The sequence below is a fragment of the Aulostomus chinensis genome, chromosome 4, assembly GCF_037954235.1.
Source record: "Aulostomus chinensis isolate RoL2024-O1b breed Wild chromosome 4, RoL_Achi_v1.0, whole genome shotgun sequence".
In the NCBI taxonomy this organism is placed as follows: domain Eukaryota; kingdom Metazoa; phylum Chordata; class Actinopteri; order Syngnathiformes; family Aulostomidae; genus Aulostomus; species Aulostomus chinensis.
In genome coordinates, this window is record NC_141323.1 from 8904744 (window position 1) to 8924220 (window position 19477).

The window sequence follows — 19477 nt, forward strand, 5'->3', positions numbered from 1 at the left end:
TTCCTCAACATGGAGCCGATTTCATGATTCAGTCATACAAAATCCTCGGGCACAATCCCATCGGCTGTCAGCGGCGGTAACCATGGAGATGTAACTTCCTTTTGGAGGACAGCAGTGCTTCCCTGGGCTGATAACTACTTAGCACAAGACACAAGTCATGTGACCGTGTCACTCACTTCAGTGTCCATAAGTTTAAATTTAACCACAAATCAGCTGAGAAGACGAAACAGCAAGAAATTGATGGTGAGACAAAATATTTCCGTCTATATTTGAAGGCGGGGTGTTTGAAGAGAAGCGGAGCTCCTCCCCTAAAACAAGCTCAGGGTAACAAAGACAGACATCCATCTGGATCAAAGCCTTCTCTGGCCCCGCCCCCCCACCAAATCTGGGAACATGTGGCTTCACAACTTTGACATCACCCTACTGCAGGTCACATGATCTCCTTGGCAGACACAACAAAGACGAAGACCACAGAAGCATCGTCGACGCTTTATTGACAGGCGGAAGGCTGTCACATGGTCGACATCGCCAGACTCAGCAGCTGGACGAGTCGATAAGGCGGTTTGGGGAAGTGTCATGTTGGCACGGCAACAAGAACTACTTTATAACACTTTTTCTCGTGAAAAGGAAACGGTTGGTTGGGACAACTGGTCGCCCACCAGCCGCCATCTTTATTAACGTTAGCATCGCTAATTTGTTACCTCAGCAGCAGCTGGAGACAGGGGCGTAAACAATCGAGAGCTGATGGGAGTCCAAGTGCGTGGACGCGACGTTCATCCGTCATCTCAGGTGGACACGCTGCCACTGTTCAAGTTCCATTGTTCATTGTTTGGCTCAACAGTTTTGCTTTCTGGCAACATCAACACCCAACCAAGGACATTTGATCTTTTCCTCAGGTGAGACGAGCAGTTCTGGACTCCTGAGGACTGGATCCTAACAGCAGGTGGATTCACCATTAAACCACCATAAAGTTATATTACTCTTTATTAGACGTATTATGACATAACTGCCAACTAGATCCAGTCCCCATGGACCAGTTCAGGCCCAGTGTAGTCCTAGTCCTTCGGACATCATCAAGGCGTCCAGGTCCTCGTCCTCCTGACTTTCCTGCAGTCTCTGTTCCTCCAGCAGAGACACCAGAGCGTCTCTCTGCTCCACCACCTCCAACATCTCCTCCAGAATACGACGCTCCTTCAGGAGCTCCGCCTCATCCTTCAGGTGGTCTGAGACACAAGGGGGAGACAGATGTCTGAGACTAAACAAGAAAACCAGAAATGTTTGTGTTGAACAAGGCTTAGTCAGGTGCTGGTCAGGTGCTGGACAGGTGTTGGTCAGGTGTTGGACAGGTGTTGGTCAGGTGTTGGTCAGGTGCTGGACAGGTGTTGGTCAGGTGTTGGTCAGGTTTTAGTCAGGTGTTGGACAGGTGCTGGACAGGTGTTGGTCAGGTGTTGATCAGGTGCTGGACAGGTGTTGGTCAGGTTTTAGTCAGGTGTTGGACAGGTGCTGGACAGGTGTTGGTCAGGTGTTGGACAGGTGTTGGTCAGGTGCTGGACAGGTGTTGGTCAGGTGCTGGACAGGTGTTGGTGAGGTGCTGGACAGGTGTTGGTCAGGTTTTAGTCGGGTGTTGGACAGGTGCTGGACAGGTGTTGGTCAGGTTTTAGTCAGGTGTTGGACAGGTGTTGGTCAGGTGTTGGACAGGTGTTGGACAGGTGTTGGTGAGGTGCTGGACAGGTGTTGGTGAGGTGCTGGACAGGTGTTGGTGAGGTGTTGGTGAGGTGCTGGACAGGTGTTGGTGAGGTGCTGGACAGGTGTTGGTCAGGTGCTGGACAGGTGTTGGTCAGGTGTTGGTCAGGTGCTGGACAGGTGTTGGTGAGGTGCTGGACAGGTGTTGGTCAGGTGCTGGACAGATGTTAGTCAGGTGTTGGTCAGGTGCTGGACAGATGTTAGTCAGGTGCTGGACAGATGTTAGTCAGGCGCTGGACAGGTGTTAGTCAGGTGCTGGACAGATGTTGGTCAGGTGCTGGACAGGTGTTGGTCAGGTGCTGGACAGGTGTTGGTCAGGTGCTGGACAGATGTTAGTCAGGTGCTGGACAGATGTTGGTCAGGTGCTGGACAGGTGTTGGTCAGGTGCTGGACAGGTGTTGGTCAGGTGCTGGACAGGTGTTAGTCAGGTGCTGGACAGATGTTGGTCAGGTGTTAGTCAGGTGCTGGACAGGTGTTAGTCAGGTCCTGGTAGTACCCTCCACAGCCATCCTTTCTCGGAGCTCCTGCTGTAGGCGGCTCTGTCTGTCCTCCAGTTCCAGCTCTTGAGCGCTGAAACCAGAATGAGGAAGGGATGTGAGACCAGACAAAGGTTTCCTGGTCTACAGGACAGTCAGATACTCACAAGATCATGAGCTCTGACTCGTATCTGACCAGTGCGTTCTTCTGCTGGACCAGCTGGAACCACTGTTGCATGAGAACCGGGTTTTCCAGTTTACCTAGTCCTGCAGAGACAAGGACACATTGGTCCCCAGGTTCCAGATTCGGTCTCTATTTTGTTTTGAATATTAGGGAGAACGAGCAGGCGGCCAACATCTCGTCTGATGTTGTAGGTTCAGAAGTCTGGGTGAAGTTTTTACAGCGTAACTTTAAGATGAACGGTTCACTGTGGCCACGCCCACCAGGACACGTATGACAGCAAGGAACGACCTTCAGCACCATAGTTCACTAGCTCCAACGTCTTTAACAAGTCTCAGGTCATGGGTACGTGACTCTATAAACAAGTACATTATAGAATACTGTTGTACTGTAGTAATACTACTGCTTTAGTGTACATAGATGTGAACAAATCAAAGAGTGAAGGAGTGAACTGACCTCCCAGGTGAAGGTCGATGTCCAAGCCATCATTTGAGTCTCCCCAGAAATCTGACAGAGACAAACAAGTGAATTATCCTGTGTGTGTGTGTGTGTGTGTGTGTGTGTGGGGTGGGGGGGGGGGCGGCGACACACCTGCTTCTCCTCTCAGACTCTTCTCCAGTAGAACTCCATGCTCCTCCAATAGTCTCTGTTTCTCCTCCACCTGCTGCAGCTGCCTCTGGATCAGCTGACACACACACACACACACACACACACACACACACACACACACACACACACACACACACACACACACACACAAACACGTCCGTCAGTCCTGGTTTGACTCTCGATTGATGGGTTATGATGATCCCATTCTAAACTGCTGGTGTTATAGCAACACTGTGGTTGTAGTCTTGTCATCTGGTTCTGTCCCCAGGTGGACTCACCTGGGCTTTGTGGAGTCTCTTCAGTTCCTCCTGTTTGGCTTGTCTTCGAGCTGCTTTCTGAACTCGACGAGTAATTTTGGCGTCCAGGTCTTCATCTTCGGTCTCTGGTCCCCTCTGGAACATGTTCTCTGTCAGGCTCAGACTAGACAACTCCTGTGGCTGGACCAGGAACCCCACCGTCTCTGTGGGGCACGAAGACAGTCCGTCTGAATCCTGGTCGGGGCCTCGGTCCTTTAAAGAACGTCTCTGCACCAAAGAGAGACATTGGTGGTTTTAATCCGTTTGAGGAACAATCAGACTAAGACTAGAACCTTCGGTTCTGCTGACATGTTGGTACCTTGATGGCGTATGCTCTTTTGAAAGCCAGAGCGTGAGGAACATACGCAAGCTAGAGACACGGAGGGAGCACTGTCAGACTCAGAGACTGGTCGCACTCAGTTGATGCTATCAGGTCTTAAAATCCATGCCCAGTCAGTGTCATGTCAGTCTAAGTTGGGACGGTCACCAGAGTCCAGGTCAGAGGAGACAAGTCAGAACCACTAGAGACAAGTCCAGGTGTGTCGCAACAGGAACTACAGCAACTTCCAGTACCTCCTGAGTCTCGGTGCTGTCGTTCATGGAGATTCTCTGAATTTCTGTCGTCACGTCAACGGTCTCCAGGTGCAGCTGCGGACAGGAGACGGGACAGTGAACTGAGGACGTGGCTGCGATGGTGAGCCTGAGGACGAGTGTGTTGGCCTCTTACGTTGTTCGCGGGCGTCAGCGAGCACCTCTGCAGCAGCGTGCACGAGTCCAGCCCAGATTCCTCTGTCACAGTGACGCCACCTCTTGGGTCTGACAAACAGGAAATTGGATCATGAACTCTTCATGACATCACTCAGTCTGTGTTACATCATCATCATCACCTATAGCTCTCCTTGGATTGGCTGTGTCCCTCTTCTCCTTCTCTGCACCTGACATTGAAGCCACGCCTCTTTTCACCTTCTTGTTTCCAGAGAGCACCGCCCTCCACAGGCCTCTTTCCCTGCATCCCTCCACATGGACCTGACTGAGGGGTGGAGCTTTTGGCTGGAGAGGAGGGAAGGAGGGGCGGTGTTCTCCTCGATGCCTCCTCGCACCCCTTGGCTCTTCTGACTCTGCCCCCACCTCATCACCTGCCATCTGGTCCTGATGGACGCAGGGCTTCCGGGGGGGCAACTCAGGGTTGATGTCATCAAAAGAACCCCGCCCCCTGGCTCCTCCCACAGCAGCCAGTGCATGATACTTCTGAACTGGCATTTCCAAGATCACCATGGGTGTGATCCGTGAGGGCGGAGCTCCATCGTTCTCCTCACCGGGGCAAGTGGGTGTGGTTGAGTCAGGTGTGGTGATGAAGGAGGCAGTGGACGGTGTGATGGCAAGGGGTGGAGCCTCAGGTATAGAGGGAGTGCAGGGGATGAGAGTGTCAGAGGAGGTGGAGTCACGCTCTACAGGTGTGATGTCACTTCCTCCAGCTGAAGACGTGCCCTCTGAAGGAAGAAAGGGAAGAGGAAATGGGAGGTGAATCAGTTTTACTGCTGATCAACAAAGCTGTCATCAATAGTTTTGTTTATTGATGAGGCTTCCATGGTAACAGCAGCTCATTCGTGTTGTTGACTTCATGATGATCAATCTACAATCAACCTGATGTGTTTGGTTTGAACAGAAATCAATCGACTGAATAAAGTTTGGTTGCTGAGTCCTTATCTGCCAGCAGGGGGAGACATGACACCCAAACATGAACACAGAAATGATCACTGGAAAAAACATCTACAAAAACATCTGTCCATCCCTTCTAGAGTCTGGATTAACCTGGTCCCTCTTGATGTCTTTGGACTGTGGAGGAAGCTGGAGTACCAGAGAGAACCCAGCAGGAACAGGGAGAACATGGAGACTCACCCAGAAAGACCCCGTCCTGCAGCCGGGGCTCCACCCACAACCTTCTTGCTGGGGGGCCACAGTGAGAACCACTGCTCCACCCACAACCTTCTTGATGGGGGCCACAGGGAGGACCACTGCTCCACCGGGCCGCCCCAAAGATTTGTATTTGATCAAATACAACAACACTTCTACCTTTCATACACACACACACAAACACAATTCTCGACAGCAACTAACAGGAGGGGACACACACTGGGACACCGACCGTCTCCCTCGTCATCGTTGTCCTCAGCCGTCTCCGAGCATCTCGGGGACTGTAGAGCCTCCCTCCATGAAGCCCTGGTTGTCTCAGAGGTCGCATGGCATCGAGCGCCACCGCCATCCTCGTCCTCCATGTCCGACTCTGAACTGAAGGGAAACAAAGTTGTGAGTGAGACGTACGGAGGATCGATGCTGCCGGAGACGCTGAGCAAACTCATCAAGTCCACTTCAGGTGAAGTCAGAGTCACGACGAGGTGATCTCAGCTCAGCGGCTCTGATGTTCACTCATCCCACTGATGAGTGCAACGCATCCTGAAGGAGCCGTAACTGCACCAGGATGCTCGACGCTGCCTCACCGCACGCTGCCTCACCGCACGCTGCCTCACCGCACGCTGCCTCACCGCACGCTGCCCTCACCGCACGCTGCCTCACCGCACGCTGCCCTACCGCACGCTGCCTCACCGCACGCTGCCTCACCGCACGCTGCCTCACCGCACGCTGCCTCACCGCACGCTGCCCTCACCGCACGCTGCCTCACCGCACGCTGCCCTCACCGCACGCTGCCCTCACCGCACGCTGCCTCACCGCACGCTGCCCTCACCGCACGCTGCCCTCACCGCACGCTGCCTCACCGCACGCTGCCTCACCGCACGCTGCCTCACCGCACGCTGCCCTACTGCACGCTGCCCTACCGCACGCTGCCTCACCGCATGCTGCCTCACCGCACGCTGCCTCACCGCACGCTGCCCTACCGCACGCTGCCTCACCGCATGCTGCCTCAGCACCTCGACAACCTGGAGCTTGAATCATTTGTCCTGTGTTCAACCAGAGGTTTGGTGGTGGACGCCTGTTTTGCTGTCACGTCTCTGCTTTTTTACAGCAAATCAGAATCTATGATTGACACCTCAAGTTTTATAAGATCAGTTTAACAAAGACAACATTTATTTAGCTCTGACTGGAACTATTAAAAATCATTCAAGGAGTTTAAAGGGATTTGACTCATAACATCAATGTTTCACATCTTACACGCACATCTTTGCCTCCGGAATGATGCTGAATCACATGATGTAGACCACGCCCACTTCCAATTAAAAAAAACCTCTGGTATTTACCATCTTGATAGAACTACAGCTCCTTCTTTTCTAAACCTTCTGACACAGTTTGTCCAAACTACTTGCCTGAAGAACCATCACTCAAAGTTCTCAAAACTAACAACAAAACATGCAAATGTCTTAAAGGAACAACTTCCTGTTGTTGCAGCCACAACAGGAAGTGCTGCATCTTTACTCAGCTATCAGTCGCAGTGTTCTGATCTCTGGATCCACGGTCCTCCAGTTGAAGGTTGGCTGATCGAAACACTAAACACTTGTCATCAGCAAAACCTGTTGTCATCAGATGAAGTGATGTCATAATGATGTCACCAGTTTTTCAGCCTGTGTGCTCAGACCTGGAGGCGCCGTCCTGCTCCTGAAGGTTCAGGTTGATCTGGTTCAGTGTCTCCTCTGAGATCGTGGCCACCTGCCACTGCTCCACCGCCGCCAAGCTCCGGCGCTCGCCCTCCTGCCTCCTCACCGCCTCCATCACAGAAAACACTGCAGACACACACACACCGCCACGCACACACACAGACACACACAGACACACACACACACTGAAGCCCACATTGACGCCAGTTTAAGAGTCACACCGAGTGAACAGGTACAATGAGGTCACGGCGCAGGTGAGGAGATCTCACCTGAGGAGCAGCGACGGTCTCCTGAGGTCTGAGATTCAGTGGAGGACACCACAGATGCCTGGGGAGCAGACACACACACACACACACACACACACACACACACACACACACACACACACACGGCAGGTTACAGCTCATCAGTGTAGCCTCATATTTTACAAACAGAACTTTTACAATTTCTTAATTTTTCACTAATTGACTGTTTTTCTTGTTCTTAAAGATTCTCCTGTCATTAAATATCTTTTCACTGCTCAATTATTCACACAAATATTTGATTTCTCTCAAAAATAAATCAGAATGAATTTGGTGACAATTCCAAGAAAACGACACAAAAACACTTCAATTTCCACGGTGAGAACCACTGCTCTGACATTTTATTCCACTGTCACGTCAATGTCTCCGTGACGACCACGGTCAGCTGAGACACTTGGGATCGAGTTTGTCGCGCGTGGTCTTTTAGACAGACAACTACACTTGGCTGCTGGTCTGGACACTGGTGCCAGTTATACCTGTCACTTTAATGACACGACACCTCATCTGCATAATTGGAGAAAACATTTCCAGAGGCTGAAACAACAAAAAGCTTGAGAATGGATTTCCTCTGTAGCGTGTGATGATGTCACGGCGGCCGTCTCGACGCGTCATTCCGACCAAAGCAGGAACTGAAAGGGTTTCATCTCTTACAGCAGACGTCCGCTGAGAAGCTGCTCCGTAGCAGGAAGTCCCCCTCTTCTTCACGCTCGGAGGACTTGGGCCGCCGTTGTAGTGCTGCAGACAGTAGAACCTCCCTGAGACCCCGAGGAGGAGGAGAGGAAAAGAAGAAGCATCAGACTGGCAAGCTGACCTTGTTTTTATAGGGACATTCAAAGTCTCCCGCTCCTAACTGGTCATGTGATTGCCCCTGCACTCCGATTGGCTGGTGAGTTCCCCCACAAATAAACAGAAGATCTCAATGTTGAAGAGAAAAAAACAAGCACACATGCTGGCTTGTGGCCTCGGGCGGGCGTCGGCCTCAACGCAGCCTCCAGACCAACAACTGCAGTGGAAATACAGACGTTTTAATACGAAACTATAAATACTCCTTTTTGTCCTGAAGGAGGACCGCTCACACACACGCTCGTCACATGGGACGATATGGCTCAGTGGATGATGGAGATGATGGTGGTGATTGATGATGATGATGATGATCAATACTGTTCGAGCAGTTTGAATCAATCAGGTTCTGTTTTTGCTGCTCCGAGGCAACGCCCCCTAGAGGGGCTGCTGCTAACGTCAACTAGAGATGCGAGGGTTAGCTACATTAGCATACTTGTGGTCACGCCATATTGACATGGTTGAGTTTGTCATACATCATCAGCTGGTCTGCTATGTTGCTAGGTAACGACCTTGCCATGTTGCTAGCTAACGACCTTTCCATGTTGCAAGCTAACGACCTGCCATGTTGCTAGCTAACGACCTGCCATGTTGCTAGGTAACGACCTTGCCATGTTGCTAGCTAACGACCTGCCATGTTGCTAGCTAACGACCTGCCATGTTGCTAGCTAACGACCTGCTCTGTTGCAGGCTAATCACCTGCTATGCTGCTAGGGTGAAAGCAGCTTGACATCAGAAGACAAACGCCATGCAACCACCAGCAGGTCAGAAGCCTTCATCAGGCATGAGGGCAGGGCGGAGCTCGCCAGCGCCCCCTTTGACCTGCTGACCAACTAGCATTTGAAGACAGAAGCGTCTTTGTGTCAGAGACACAGATGGCCTGCAGCCTGTCCTCCATCTTCGTCCGCGGGCGACCTGAAGCAGCTAGTATGAGATCGACCCTGGTGAAACTCACCGCTGGGGGCATGGAAGGCATACGCGGCGAGTCTCAGCGTGCTGCCGCAGAAGTCGCACTGGAAGCAGCTGCGATGGAAGAAGAGGCCTTCTGCACTGAGGCGCTCCATCACGTAAACCCGCCGCTGGCAGAAGAAACAGACGGTGCTGCTGCCAGCGCCGCCGGTGCTTGACACACCCTGACCACCAAAACAACAAGAGAATGAGGTCACTACCTGCTAACGATGTCATCAATCACAGTCTTACAGGTTTCCTACTTGACCCAATGACCTGCAGGCTCACTTGGACACATCTGACTCGACTGCAGGTCTTTCAGTGTTTCTGTTGCAACTGGAGACCTGCAGCGTCCATGTCAGGACACCAGTGGGTCCATGAATCCATCAACAGAACCCTCATTGAGGATAAGAGACTGAAGGATTAATTTCAGTCTATTCTAGGACTCGTGTGGGGACATGGCGTCCTTGCTGGCGGCGAGTCACGGCGTGCTTCATCAGCAGTTTGCAGATGTGCAGCTGCAGGCATCTCCTCTCAATGAGCTGATTCATGAGGACGGACGGTTCACTGTCAAGCTGCAGCACTGTCACATGCTGCCGCCAGACGTCACAATCCAGCCTCCCAGGCGTACCTGCTCATCCTGGCTGCCGCCGCCATCGACCACCAACTGACACTTGATCTTTTCTTTGAAACGAAAACTCATCTGCTGCTGCTGCTGCGTTCGTTTTCTCTGATGGACGAACAGAGAATCAAACTTTAGTCTTTGATTCAGGGACTCAACTACTGAGGAGGGAAGGGTTCCTGCCGAATGATTACAGACATGCAGGGGCAGGTTGATGATGGTTGGGTGCTGGACAGTCGGCAGCCATGACGACCATGACCACGACAAGCAGAAATATTTAGCGCTGATGACACTGATGAACCTCTGTACCAGGAGGGTGGCGCTTACCGGCCTCCATGATGATGCTTGGACCGGACCATCAGACACCTCTGAAAGGGGAGCAGGGCTGGTGGCTGGCTCCCTCTGCTGGACCCCCCCCCCCCCCCCCCCCCCACACACACACACACACACACACACACACGTTTATGATTGCTGATGTGTTTACTTTCATTTCAGGGTCATCGGGTCAGTTTTTGCCTTTTCTGTCTCACTTCCTTTCTGTTGTTGATTTTGGACAATGTGTCATTGGTGACACCAGCAGACTCCTCCCACCAGCAGACTCCTCCCTACATGATGTCACACTCACCTGTCTGTGTGAAGCAGCTGCAGCAGAAGATGAGCACTCGTCCAGCTTCCTCTGCAGCTGATTGGCCATCAGACGAACTCTGGAGCCGCAGGTCCCACCCACAGATCCCTCGTCAAACATCTGGCTGATACCATCACTGTCCAGGTCACATGACTGGAGAGACAGAGACATTCAGACTCAAGAGGGCAGGGAAGACATCCTGCTTGATGACATCAGACACCAGAGCATCATCATCAAACTCACGTCCTGCTGCTCCAGTCGGCTGCTCCTCCTCCTCTGACTCAGAGCATCTCTGTCGTCCTGGGGATCAGACGGACACCTGAATGTCTCACCCAGTTACAACCCCAGCAGCAGAATTTGGGCCAGAGGACAATGAGCTGCTACCTTTGTGTTGCCTTTGTGGGACAGACTGTGTCCCAGTCGGCTGAGGAGGGACGCCGGCGTGATCAGAGCTGCTCTGACGTCCACACTCTGAGAGAGACACCCTGAACACAGCACACGTCCTCATCTTCAGTGTTTCTTTATAATTCGTTTGGCCTTTGTTGGAGTGATGTCACTTCACCTAACCTGCAGGGGGAGGGGCCTCTCGGAGCAGCTGGTAGAACTGGCTCAGGTACATCACCATGGACAGAGAGTCCGGCTCCCCGCCACCCAGCATCTCCTCCACCGTCATCAGAGGAGAAATCCCGAAGTGTCGCTCAGACACGTCGAAGCCCAGACGAGTGTTTTCCTCCACTGCTGCTGCGTCCAGGCCGTCAAAGTCACTGTGGACAAACAGGAAGTGATGAGACAGACGTCTCCTTCTAACCCTACTGAAGGCTCGTGGTCGTACATGAGGTCAGGTCTGTAGCGGTGAATCAGGGCACACAGTGCCAGGCCGCTCTTCCAGGACACGGTCAGATCTTTAACAGCAACGCCACGGTAACCACATGTCTGCTCCTGGCACCACGCCAGCAGCTGATTGGACTGAGAGAAGGACTCTGATTGGACAGAGAGAACAGTTGATGTGGACCAATCAGGTTCAGGATGACAGAAGACAATAGTGAACTCAGGTGAACTCACCTTGACGGAGGAATCGGGAAGATGGCAGGCAGATGATGTCATCACTGTCTGGATTCAGCGCTGCCTCCTCACCGGTGTCCACCAGGTGTCTCACCTGTCAACAGTCGAACAGCGTTTATGAATGTACGTAATAATAAAAATATCAATAATAATGTAGAAAGGCATTTATGTCATTAAATGCTTTGGGTGTGTGTGTGTGTGTGTTTGTGTGTGTGTACCTGGGCAGGTGTGACCAGACGTGTGTTCAAATATCGCGTTGTTGGATCCAGTGAATACAAACTGATGTTCTTGTGCATGTTCTCAGGCGTCGTCTGAGGTAGGAGGCGGTACACGCTCTCCCTGAGGGACAGACAGGTAGAGACAGACAGCGTGTCAGTCCAGGTGATCTGTGATCAGCAGGTGCAGGATGTTCAGGTGTCCTCGTCACCTCTCCGCCAAGATATCCAGAGGAGCATCTCCCTGACACCAGCGACGAATCATCCAGGACGAGTCCAGCGCTGCCAAGAAACCGCGAGCTATACCCGTTCCCATTGGCCAGAAGGGCTGCAGAGAGACGCGTGTGTCATCGGATGATCCGTCAGACAGTTTTACACCCAGAACCCGGTCTCACCTCCAGCAGACTGTCCCCCACCAGCGTGACCAGCAGCTGGTGTCCGTGGCGCTGACGGATCGCAGCAGCATGTTCTGCCGCATACATGCAGGTGAAGTCAAACATGGCGACATCCGGCTGACCGTAGTGATTGATGGCGAAGTCCAGAGACGGAAGCTGGTGATTGGTGGAAAAGTCGGCAGCCTTGCGAGCGTACGCCTGCAAAGCATTCTGGTCCACGTTACCCCGAGACAGAAGCAGCTCGGTGTCTGTGAAGTCCTGGTGGGGGAAACAGAGGATCGGGAACACGGAACACTGATCATGTGGGGAACATGGGATCATGACATCATCAGTCACATGATTAAGAACATCAAATGTTTAATGACTCAGTTAACCACAAAGCTCACTGCACAGAATGTGTTAGCCTAGCTTAGCATAAACACTGCACACAGGGGAAAACCCTTGGTTTGACATGATTGCTAATGCTAACTAATGCTAACAATAGCAGTAGCATGAGGAACTCATGTCACAGCTGCAGTGACCTTTAAAATCACGCCGTTCTCCAGTAAACTCTGTTTCTTCGCCGTCATCACGAAGTAATGTGTGTCGTCCTTGTAGTAAACAATGTTCTCCAGGTCGATCCCTGAAACGTTCACTTGAATTAGAACAAAAACATGTCAGCAGGCCGGATTCAGGGTCCAAAGGTCAGAGGTCAGACCTGTTTCGGCCCGCAGATCCTGGAAGAACCTCTGGTTGAAGATGAAGGCCACACCACTGATCTCCTCCACTTTGGCCTCAGCAGTGCTGTTCCTGTTCTTGAAGTTGGCCGTGATGGCGATGGCCAGCTTCCCGCGGAACTCCTTCCTCCTGAACCCTGTCAGGACAGACGGCGGCGTTAGTCCAGACCAAACCTGGGAAACCTGGACGATGATGAATGCATGACGACAGATGGACGCTGTCATTTTAATGATGTAAAGACTACGTCGCAAGGCGAAGTCTGACTTAAACTCAAAATTTGAGTAAACTCAGCCGGTCACCTGGGAGGGTGTTCCTGCGTCCATTTGCTCCAACAATGACATCAAACTCCAGGTGATTGACGGGATGCGATTTAGGACACACCTCCATCCTCCAGCCGACCTCTGGACAGACAAACACACACACACAGACACAACACACCCACAAAGTTACAATCAGTGGTCTCTGGGGACCCTCAGGGGTCATTGGCGGTGCTTCAGGAGGTCCTTGACAACAACAGATTTTACGCAAACAATTCATTATAATTTTAATCATTAGAAATATTGTTTTTTCTGATATTTGGTTGCTAATTTTACGAGATGTCCGGGTCCTCTTCTGGTGAATTTAAACTGGATTCAACACAGAATTTGCTGAGAAACTTGAAAAAAGACTTTTGCCAACATTTAAAGGTCCACTAGAACGAAAATCATGGTTTTCGTGTTTCTGGTGTTTCTTCAACGTCGCCCAGTTGAGGGGCGACACCCCAAGCGTGAGGCAGTGTCACAACCTCTGTTTGAAGTAGCTCCCTTCTTTGAATCGCTGCCGGAACATGGACCAATGCGATTTTGGCTGAGGTGTGACGTCACAGTTCAGTCAGTGCCCCCCCCCCCTTTCACACACGCCCCTTCAACATAAACCAGGGCAACCGATCGCCGTCAACTCATGCACTTGCATAAATAATGAGGTTGCCAGATGAGGTCAGAAACGACCCCAATAGGGACAAACGAGGCGTTCTAAACCCAACATGGTAGCATAGCGGTTTCAGAGAGCCTTTAGGAAGCTTTGAGCCATCACAGACCCAAGCATGTTGGTGGGGTACACGTCACACCCCAGAACAAGAATGAACACCCCTTCAACCTCTCCATGGCACCTTTAACTCATTTTGGATGAAAACGTGAAGTAATGAACAGAAATGTAGCGTTTTTCATCTTTCAAAATAATCATTTGTCGAGTTTTACATCAATATTTTTTCTTATTTCTCACCAGATAATTAGCACAAAAAAGTGAAAATTTAGCAAATACATCCATCAGACAATTCTGGTTTTCCTGATTGTGTGTTTGTGCCAGTGACGTTGGCGTGTTTGTGATGGCGTCACCGCAGTTTTGGCGGTTCTCACTGCGTCTGTGCTGGTCCTCTGGCGGCTCCACCAACTGTTTGAACTCCACATCGACGTGAACTTCAACACCAAGTAGCAACGCCACCTTCAGCAGGACTAGCTGCAGCTGACGGATACCTGTAAACAGGAAACAGGTGATGCTGACCCCGCCCACCCAGGTGCAGTGACTCGACAAACACAACATTCTCACTTATGTGATCGATGGAGCCGGCACAGAACTTCCCGTAGAACTTCTTGGCCCCGAGGCCACGCAGGTCGTGGATGGTGAAGGGCCACAGGTGCAGAACGTTGTTCCTGGAGAACGAGTCCCTCTTCTCCAGCAGCACCACACGAGCGCCCAGGAAGCTCAACTCCACCGCCATCCGCAGACCACACGGCCCCGCCCCAATGACCACGCACTGGAAAGTCCCATAGAGGACACAGTGATGTCATCAGCTAAAGCTCAAACACATTTGCTTGTTTCTACGTTGTTGCTATTAGCCTGATGCTAGCTGCTGCTATTGACGTGCATTTCCTGTGACACCTGCTGTGTGTGTGATTTCATGCTAACAGGCTAGCAGCAGCAGATGGTAAAGAACATGGCCGCCGTTTTTTTTTAACTCAGGTGGGAATTTGCCTCAGTTCTTTTTCTTCGTCCTGCCTTGTCTTTACCTGGATAAATAAAATTATTTCAAATGAAATTTTTAATGGCGAACATACGGTGGTGCCGCTGCAGGCGCGGGCTTTCATGTACTCTTGCTGGGCTGCCCGCCGGTCCAGTTTGGCCCACAGAGCGTTGGCCCTCCAGTAGTTCAGGCGGCGTTGGATCGGCCGGTACAGCGGGCGCTCCGTGGCGCTCGGGTCCAGCTGCAGGTGCTTGCAGAGCTGGCTGAAGGAGCACTGCACTGCCCTGCAGGTGGATGCCGACACAAACTCATCAAACAGCTCCTGAGCTCGGCATTCTGGGTACGGCTCGTCTCCCATGACAACCACCGAGGCTGCAGGGCATCATGGGTCGTGTCACCTGCTGACGGTGTCCCTGGTGGCCTCCAGCTCGCTGTCTGATGTGGCGGGCTGTCCTCTGCGAACCAGACATTGGAGACATTTAAATGGGTCCCTCTGAACATCTGGAGCTCGAGCTGTAATGTTCCATTTGCTAGTCTACAATCCTACAATCCTACAATTCTACAATTCTACAATCCTACAATCCTACAATTCTACAATCCTACAATCCTACAATTCTACAATCCTACAATTCTACAATTCTACAATTCTACAATTCTACAATCCTACAATTCTACAATTCTACAATTCTACAATCCTACAATTCTACAATTATACAATTCTACAATCCTACAATCCTAAAATTCTACAATTCTACAATCCTACAATCCTACAATTCTACAATCCTAAAATTCTACAATTCTACAATCCTACAATTCTACAATCCTACAATTCTACAATCCTAAAATTCTACAATTCTACAATCCTACAATCCTACAATTCTACAATCCTACAATCCTACAATTCTACAATCCTAAAATTCTACAATTCTACAATCCTACAATTCTACAATCCTAAAATTCTACAATTCTACAATCCTACAATTCTACAATCCTAAAATTCTACAATTCTACAATCCTAAAATTCTACAATTCTACAATCATACAATTCTACAATCCTACAATCCTACAATTCTACAATTCTACAATCCTACAATTCTACAATCCTAAAATTCTACAATTCTACAATCCTACAATCCTACAATTCTACAATCCTACAATTCTACAATCCTACAATTCTACAATTCTACAATTCTACAATTCTACAATCCTACAATCCTACAATTCTACAATCCTACAATCCTACAATTCTACAATCCTACAATTCTACAATCCTACAATTCTACAATTCTACAATCCTACAATTCTACAAGTCTACAATTCTACAATCCTACAACTCTACAATTCTACAATCCTACAATTCTACAATTCTACAATCCTACAATCCTACAATCCTACAATTCTACAATTCTACAATCCTACAATTCTACAATCCTACAATCCTACAATTCTACAATCCTACAATCCTACAATTCTACAATCCTAAAATTCTACAATTCTACAATCCTACAATCCTACAATTCTACAATCCTACAATCCTACAATTCTACAATCCTACAATTCTACAATCCTACAATTCTACAAGTCTACAATTCTACAATCCTACAATCCTACAATTCTACAATCCTACAATTCTACAATCCTACAATCCTACAATTCTACAATTCTACAAGTCTACAATTCTACAATCCTACAATTCTACAATTCTACAATTCTACAAGTCTACAATTCTACAATCCTACAATCCTACAATTCTACAATTCTACAATCCTACAATTCTACAATCCTACAATTCTACAAGTCTACAATTCTACAATCCTACAATCCTACAATTCTACAATCCTACAATCCTACAATTCTACAATCCTACAATCCTACAATCCTACAATTCTACAATTCTACAATTCTACAATCCTACAATTCTACAATTTCATTTAGCAGACGCTTTTGTCCAAAGCGACGTACAACACAAGCAAGAATTCAGACTTAATTAAGGAAAAGTCCATAGGAAGCGCAAAAGTGCTTCAGTTGTGATTTGGTCACAGGTACTGCCATCTAGTGGCAGAAGAAGTGTCGCCCCCCACCCTTTTTTTATTTTATTTTTTTTATATAACAAACATACAACATGACACAACCCAGTTAGTGCTACATAGTCACTAAGTGCTGGGTCTTGGACCCTCTGACTGATTCTACCCCAAAGAGGAGCAGAGTCAGGTTCAGTGCCTCGGTGCTCTCTGAACAATTGAGTCTTCAATTGTCTCTTAAAAGTAGAAAGGGACTCAGCAGAACACACAGAGTTCGGTAGTTGGTTCCACCATTTGGGAACAACAGAAGAGAAGAGTCTGGCTAGAGATTGGCTATTGCTGGCAGCTGTAACGGGGGCGGAGCCAGCATCACCTGATGGGGCTGGACTCCGGTGATTGGTTTACTGAGACTGACACTGCATAGTGAAGGTGTGTGTGATGTCCTCACATACACTTCCAACAGCCCACTGGCACCAATATCAGCATGATGACACCTAACCCTAAAACAGAGGGGGCGGGGCCTCTGACCCGCCACCAGGGGACCAATCAGAACGGGTGGCTTCACATCTGGTGAACATGGAGGAGGAATTTGGCCCAAAAACAAGAAATTATTCTAAATTATTATAATAACGATCTGAGGGCAACATCTCAGTCACATCCTAACAGGCTACCAGGAACGAGGCCCATTGGTGTTGTTTGATGATGTCATTTCCTGTTGAGGGACTTAAACAACTGTAGTAAATAAAGAGGTTTTAAACGCTGAAGCTCTGTGTCAGCTGACCACGAGTGTCAATAAAGGCTGACAGGAACCTGTCGTGACCTGCTGGCCAACGTCCAGCTGAGACAGCGGCGTCACGCTGGGACGACAGTTGGAGGCCCGGCAGCAACACGCAGCCCGTTGGAGCTCTGCCCTCCTTGCTCATTTCCTCTGCAGGTGAAAATGTTCCATCCATCGTCGTCTTCCACTTATTCCTTACTAGTCAGGGTCGTGGGGGGGGGGGTGGAGCCTATCCCAGCATCTACGGGCGAGAGGCGGGGTTCACCCTGGACAGGTCACCAGTCCATGGCAGGGCCAACACATAGAGACAGACAACCATTGGCTCTCCCAGCCACGCCTACGGTCAATTTAGAGTCTGGATTAACCTGGTCCCTCTTGATGTCTTTGGACTGTGGAGGAAGCTGGAGTACCAGAGAGAACCCAGCAGGAACAGGGAGAACATGGAGACTCACCCAGAAAGACCCCGTGCTGCAGCCGGGGCTCCACCCACAACCTTCTTGCTGGGGGCCACAGGGAGGACCACTGCTCCACTGTGCTGCCCGAAAATGTTTCTGTTTATTAAAATATTTTAGAATGATTGTTTCAATGCTGCTGATCAATAAAGATACGCTTCAGTGTGTGTGTGTGTGTGTGTGTGTGTGTGTGTGTGTGAGTAAGAGAGGAGAAACAAAGACGCTCATAGAGCAGACGTGTCAGTACCAGCCACCTACTCTCTCTCTCTCTTTCTCTCTCTCAGACCATGTGACTTGAACACGGTGACATCATCCCCTGTCATGGGGGTCACATAAGCAGCAGAACTCCAATGGTCAGGAATAAAACGATGGATGACACCATCCTGCTGTAGTGGGGTGGGGATCCTTATGATGATTGCATCATCCTTTATTTATCTTTTTTAACCATTTTTTGTGTACTTTTTTGCTTTTATTCCAATTGGCACATTTTTCTGTCAAACCCAGAAATTAAATGAGCTGGAAAAAACTTGGGCAGTGATTCAGCAGCATCCTGCCGTCTGCTGCCGTTTGTTTTGAAGGGTTCTCTTGGGTTCGTCGTTCCTCTGTAGTGAGTCTCATTTGGTGAATTCTTCTTTCAGTTTTGTTAGCAAACCTCTTCTTTGGGTAACAAACCAGTAAAGAGTAACAAACCAGTAAAGAGTAACAAACCAGTAAAGAGTAACAAACCAGTAAAGAGTAACAAACCAGTAAAGAGTAACAAACCAGTAAAGAGAAACAAACCAGTAATGAGTAACAAACCAGTAAAGAGTAACAAACCAGTAAAGAGTAACAAACCAGTAAAGAGAAACAAACCAGTAAAGAGTAACAAACCAGTAAAGAGTAACAAACCAGTTGTGAACCTGAACATTAACACAATGACTTCAAATCACATGAGGAGGAAAGGAGAACCCAGGGGGAGGTTGGGGGCTGGGTACGGACCCCCGCTGCTCCACAGGCAATATTCATGCAGTTGAGCGGCAACCAGTGCTGACCTTTGACCTGTTGACACTGACAGGTGTGTCGTTTTCATATCAACGCGTTGTCTTGGCGCCCTCACATCTCCATGGTAACGCCGTTGCACAAAACCCTCGTAAACAGCTTACGACCTTTAAAACGCACAAATAGACTCCAGATTCACAAACCAACCAGAGACGGCATTCAATTTTCAGCTGGAGCAGAAATGTTTCCATGACAACCAGCTACTGCACTGACTTTCACTCACACTCACACACACACACTCACATTAAATTTACAGAGGGTTGTACTCACAACAGCGAGCGTCGCTCAGCTCCATCTTCAGCTGCTGCTGGTGAACTTCCACTTTAAAGCCACTCTAATCACACACACACACACACACACACACATACACACACCCTAGCTGAGGTCAGGGGGCGGGGCCAGGGGACAGACAGTAATCTGTCTGAGCTAACCAGCTTAACAAGCAGATCAGGAGCCAGAAATCTTTGTCTTCCTGCAGATGCCCCAGCGCCACCCGGAGGCCACCCGGCGCCACCGAGGCTCACCTTTCACCTCAGTGGTGTGTCAGCAT

The 19477-nt window shown here is 49.7% G+C and overlaps 1 protein-coding gene across 1 annotated transcript; it reads right to left on the reverse strand.

The window, feature by feature from the left end:
* Window positions 1–362: 362 nt before the first annotated feature.
* Window positions 363–19284, reverse strand: LOC147262563 (protein-methionine sulfoxide oxidase mical3b-like). The gene is made up of 34 exons (XM_086201548.1): window positions 19198–19284; window positions 18921–19034; window positions 15037–15093; window positions 14733–14922; window positions 14224–14431; window positions 14034–14150; window positions 12939–13040; window positions 12620–12775; window positions 12444–12544; window positions 11923–12180; window positions 11740–11855; window positions 11531–11651; window positions 11313–11406; window positions 11083–11230; window positions 10818–11014; window positions 10635–10735; window positions 10494–10550; window positions 10251–10403; window positions 9635–10030; window positions 9011–9188; window positions 7867–7970; window positions 7183–7240; window positions 6895–7039; window positions 5452–5594; window positions 4193–4795; window positions 4033–4121; window positions 3879–3953; window positions 3625–3675; window positions 3288–3533; window positions 2992–3085; window positions 2857–2907; window positions 2387–2486; window positions 2240–2313; window positions 363–1223 (listed from the first exon to the last, which is right to left on the reverse strand). The coding sequence occupies exons 2-34, from the start codon at window positions 18956–18958 to the stop codon at window positions 1039–1041; spliced, it is 4806 nt and encodes a 1601-aa protein (XP_086057674.1). The 5' UTR covers window positions 18959–19034; window positions 19198–19284; the 3' UTR covers window positions 363–1038.
* Window positions 19285–19477: the final 193 nt, after the last annotated feature.

What these genes read in the sequence shown, in the direction of transcription:
- LOC147262563 (XM_086201548.1), bottom strand. Translation starts at nt 18,958, where the DNA reads ATGAAAACGACACACCTGTCAGTGTCAACAGGTCAAAG. An exon ending in TGCCTTCCATGCCCCCAGCG is followed by an intron (nt 7,971 to 9,010) that starts GTGAGTTTCACC and finishes TCGGGGTCTCAG; the next exon opens with GGAGGTTCTACTGTCTGCAG. An exon ending in CAACGATGACGAGGGAGACG is followed by an intron (nt 4,796 to 5,451) that starts GTCGGTGTCCCA and finishes TTCTTCCTTCAG; the next exon opens with AGGGCACGTCTTCAGCTGGA.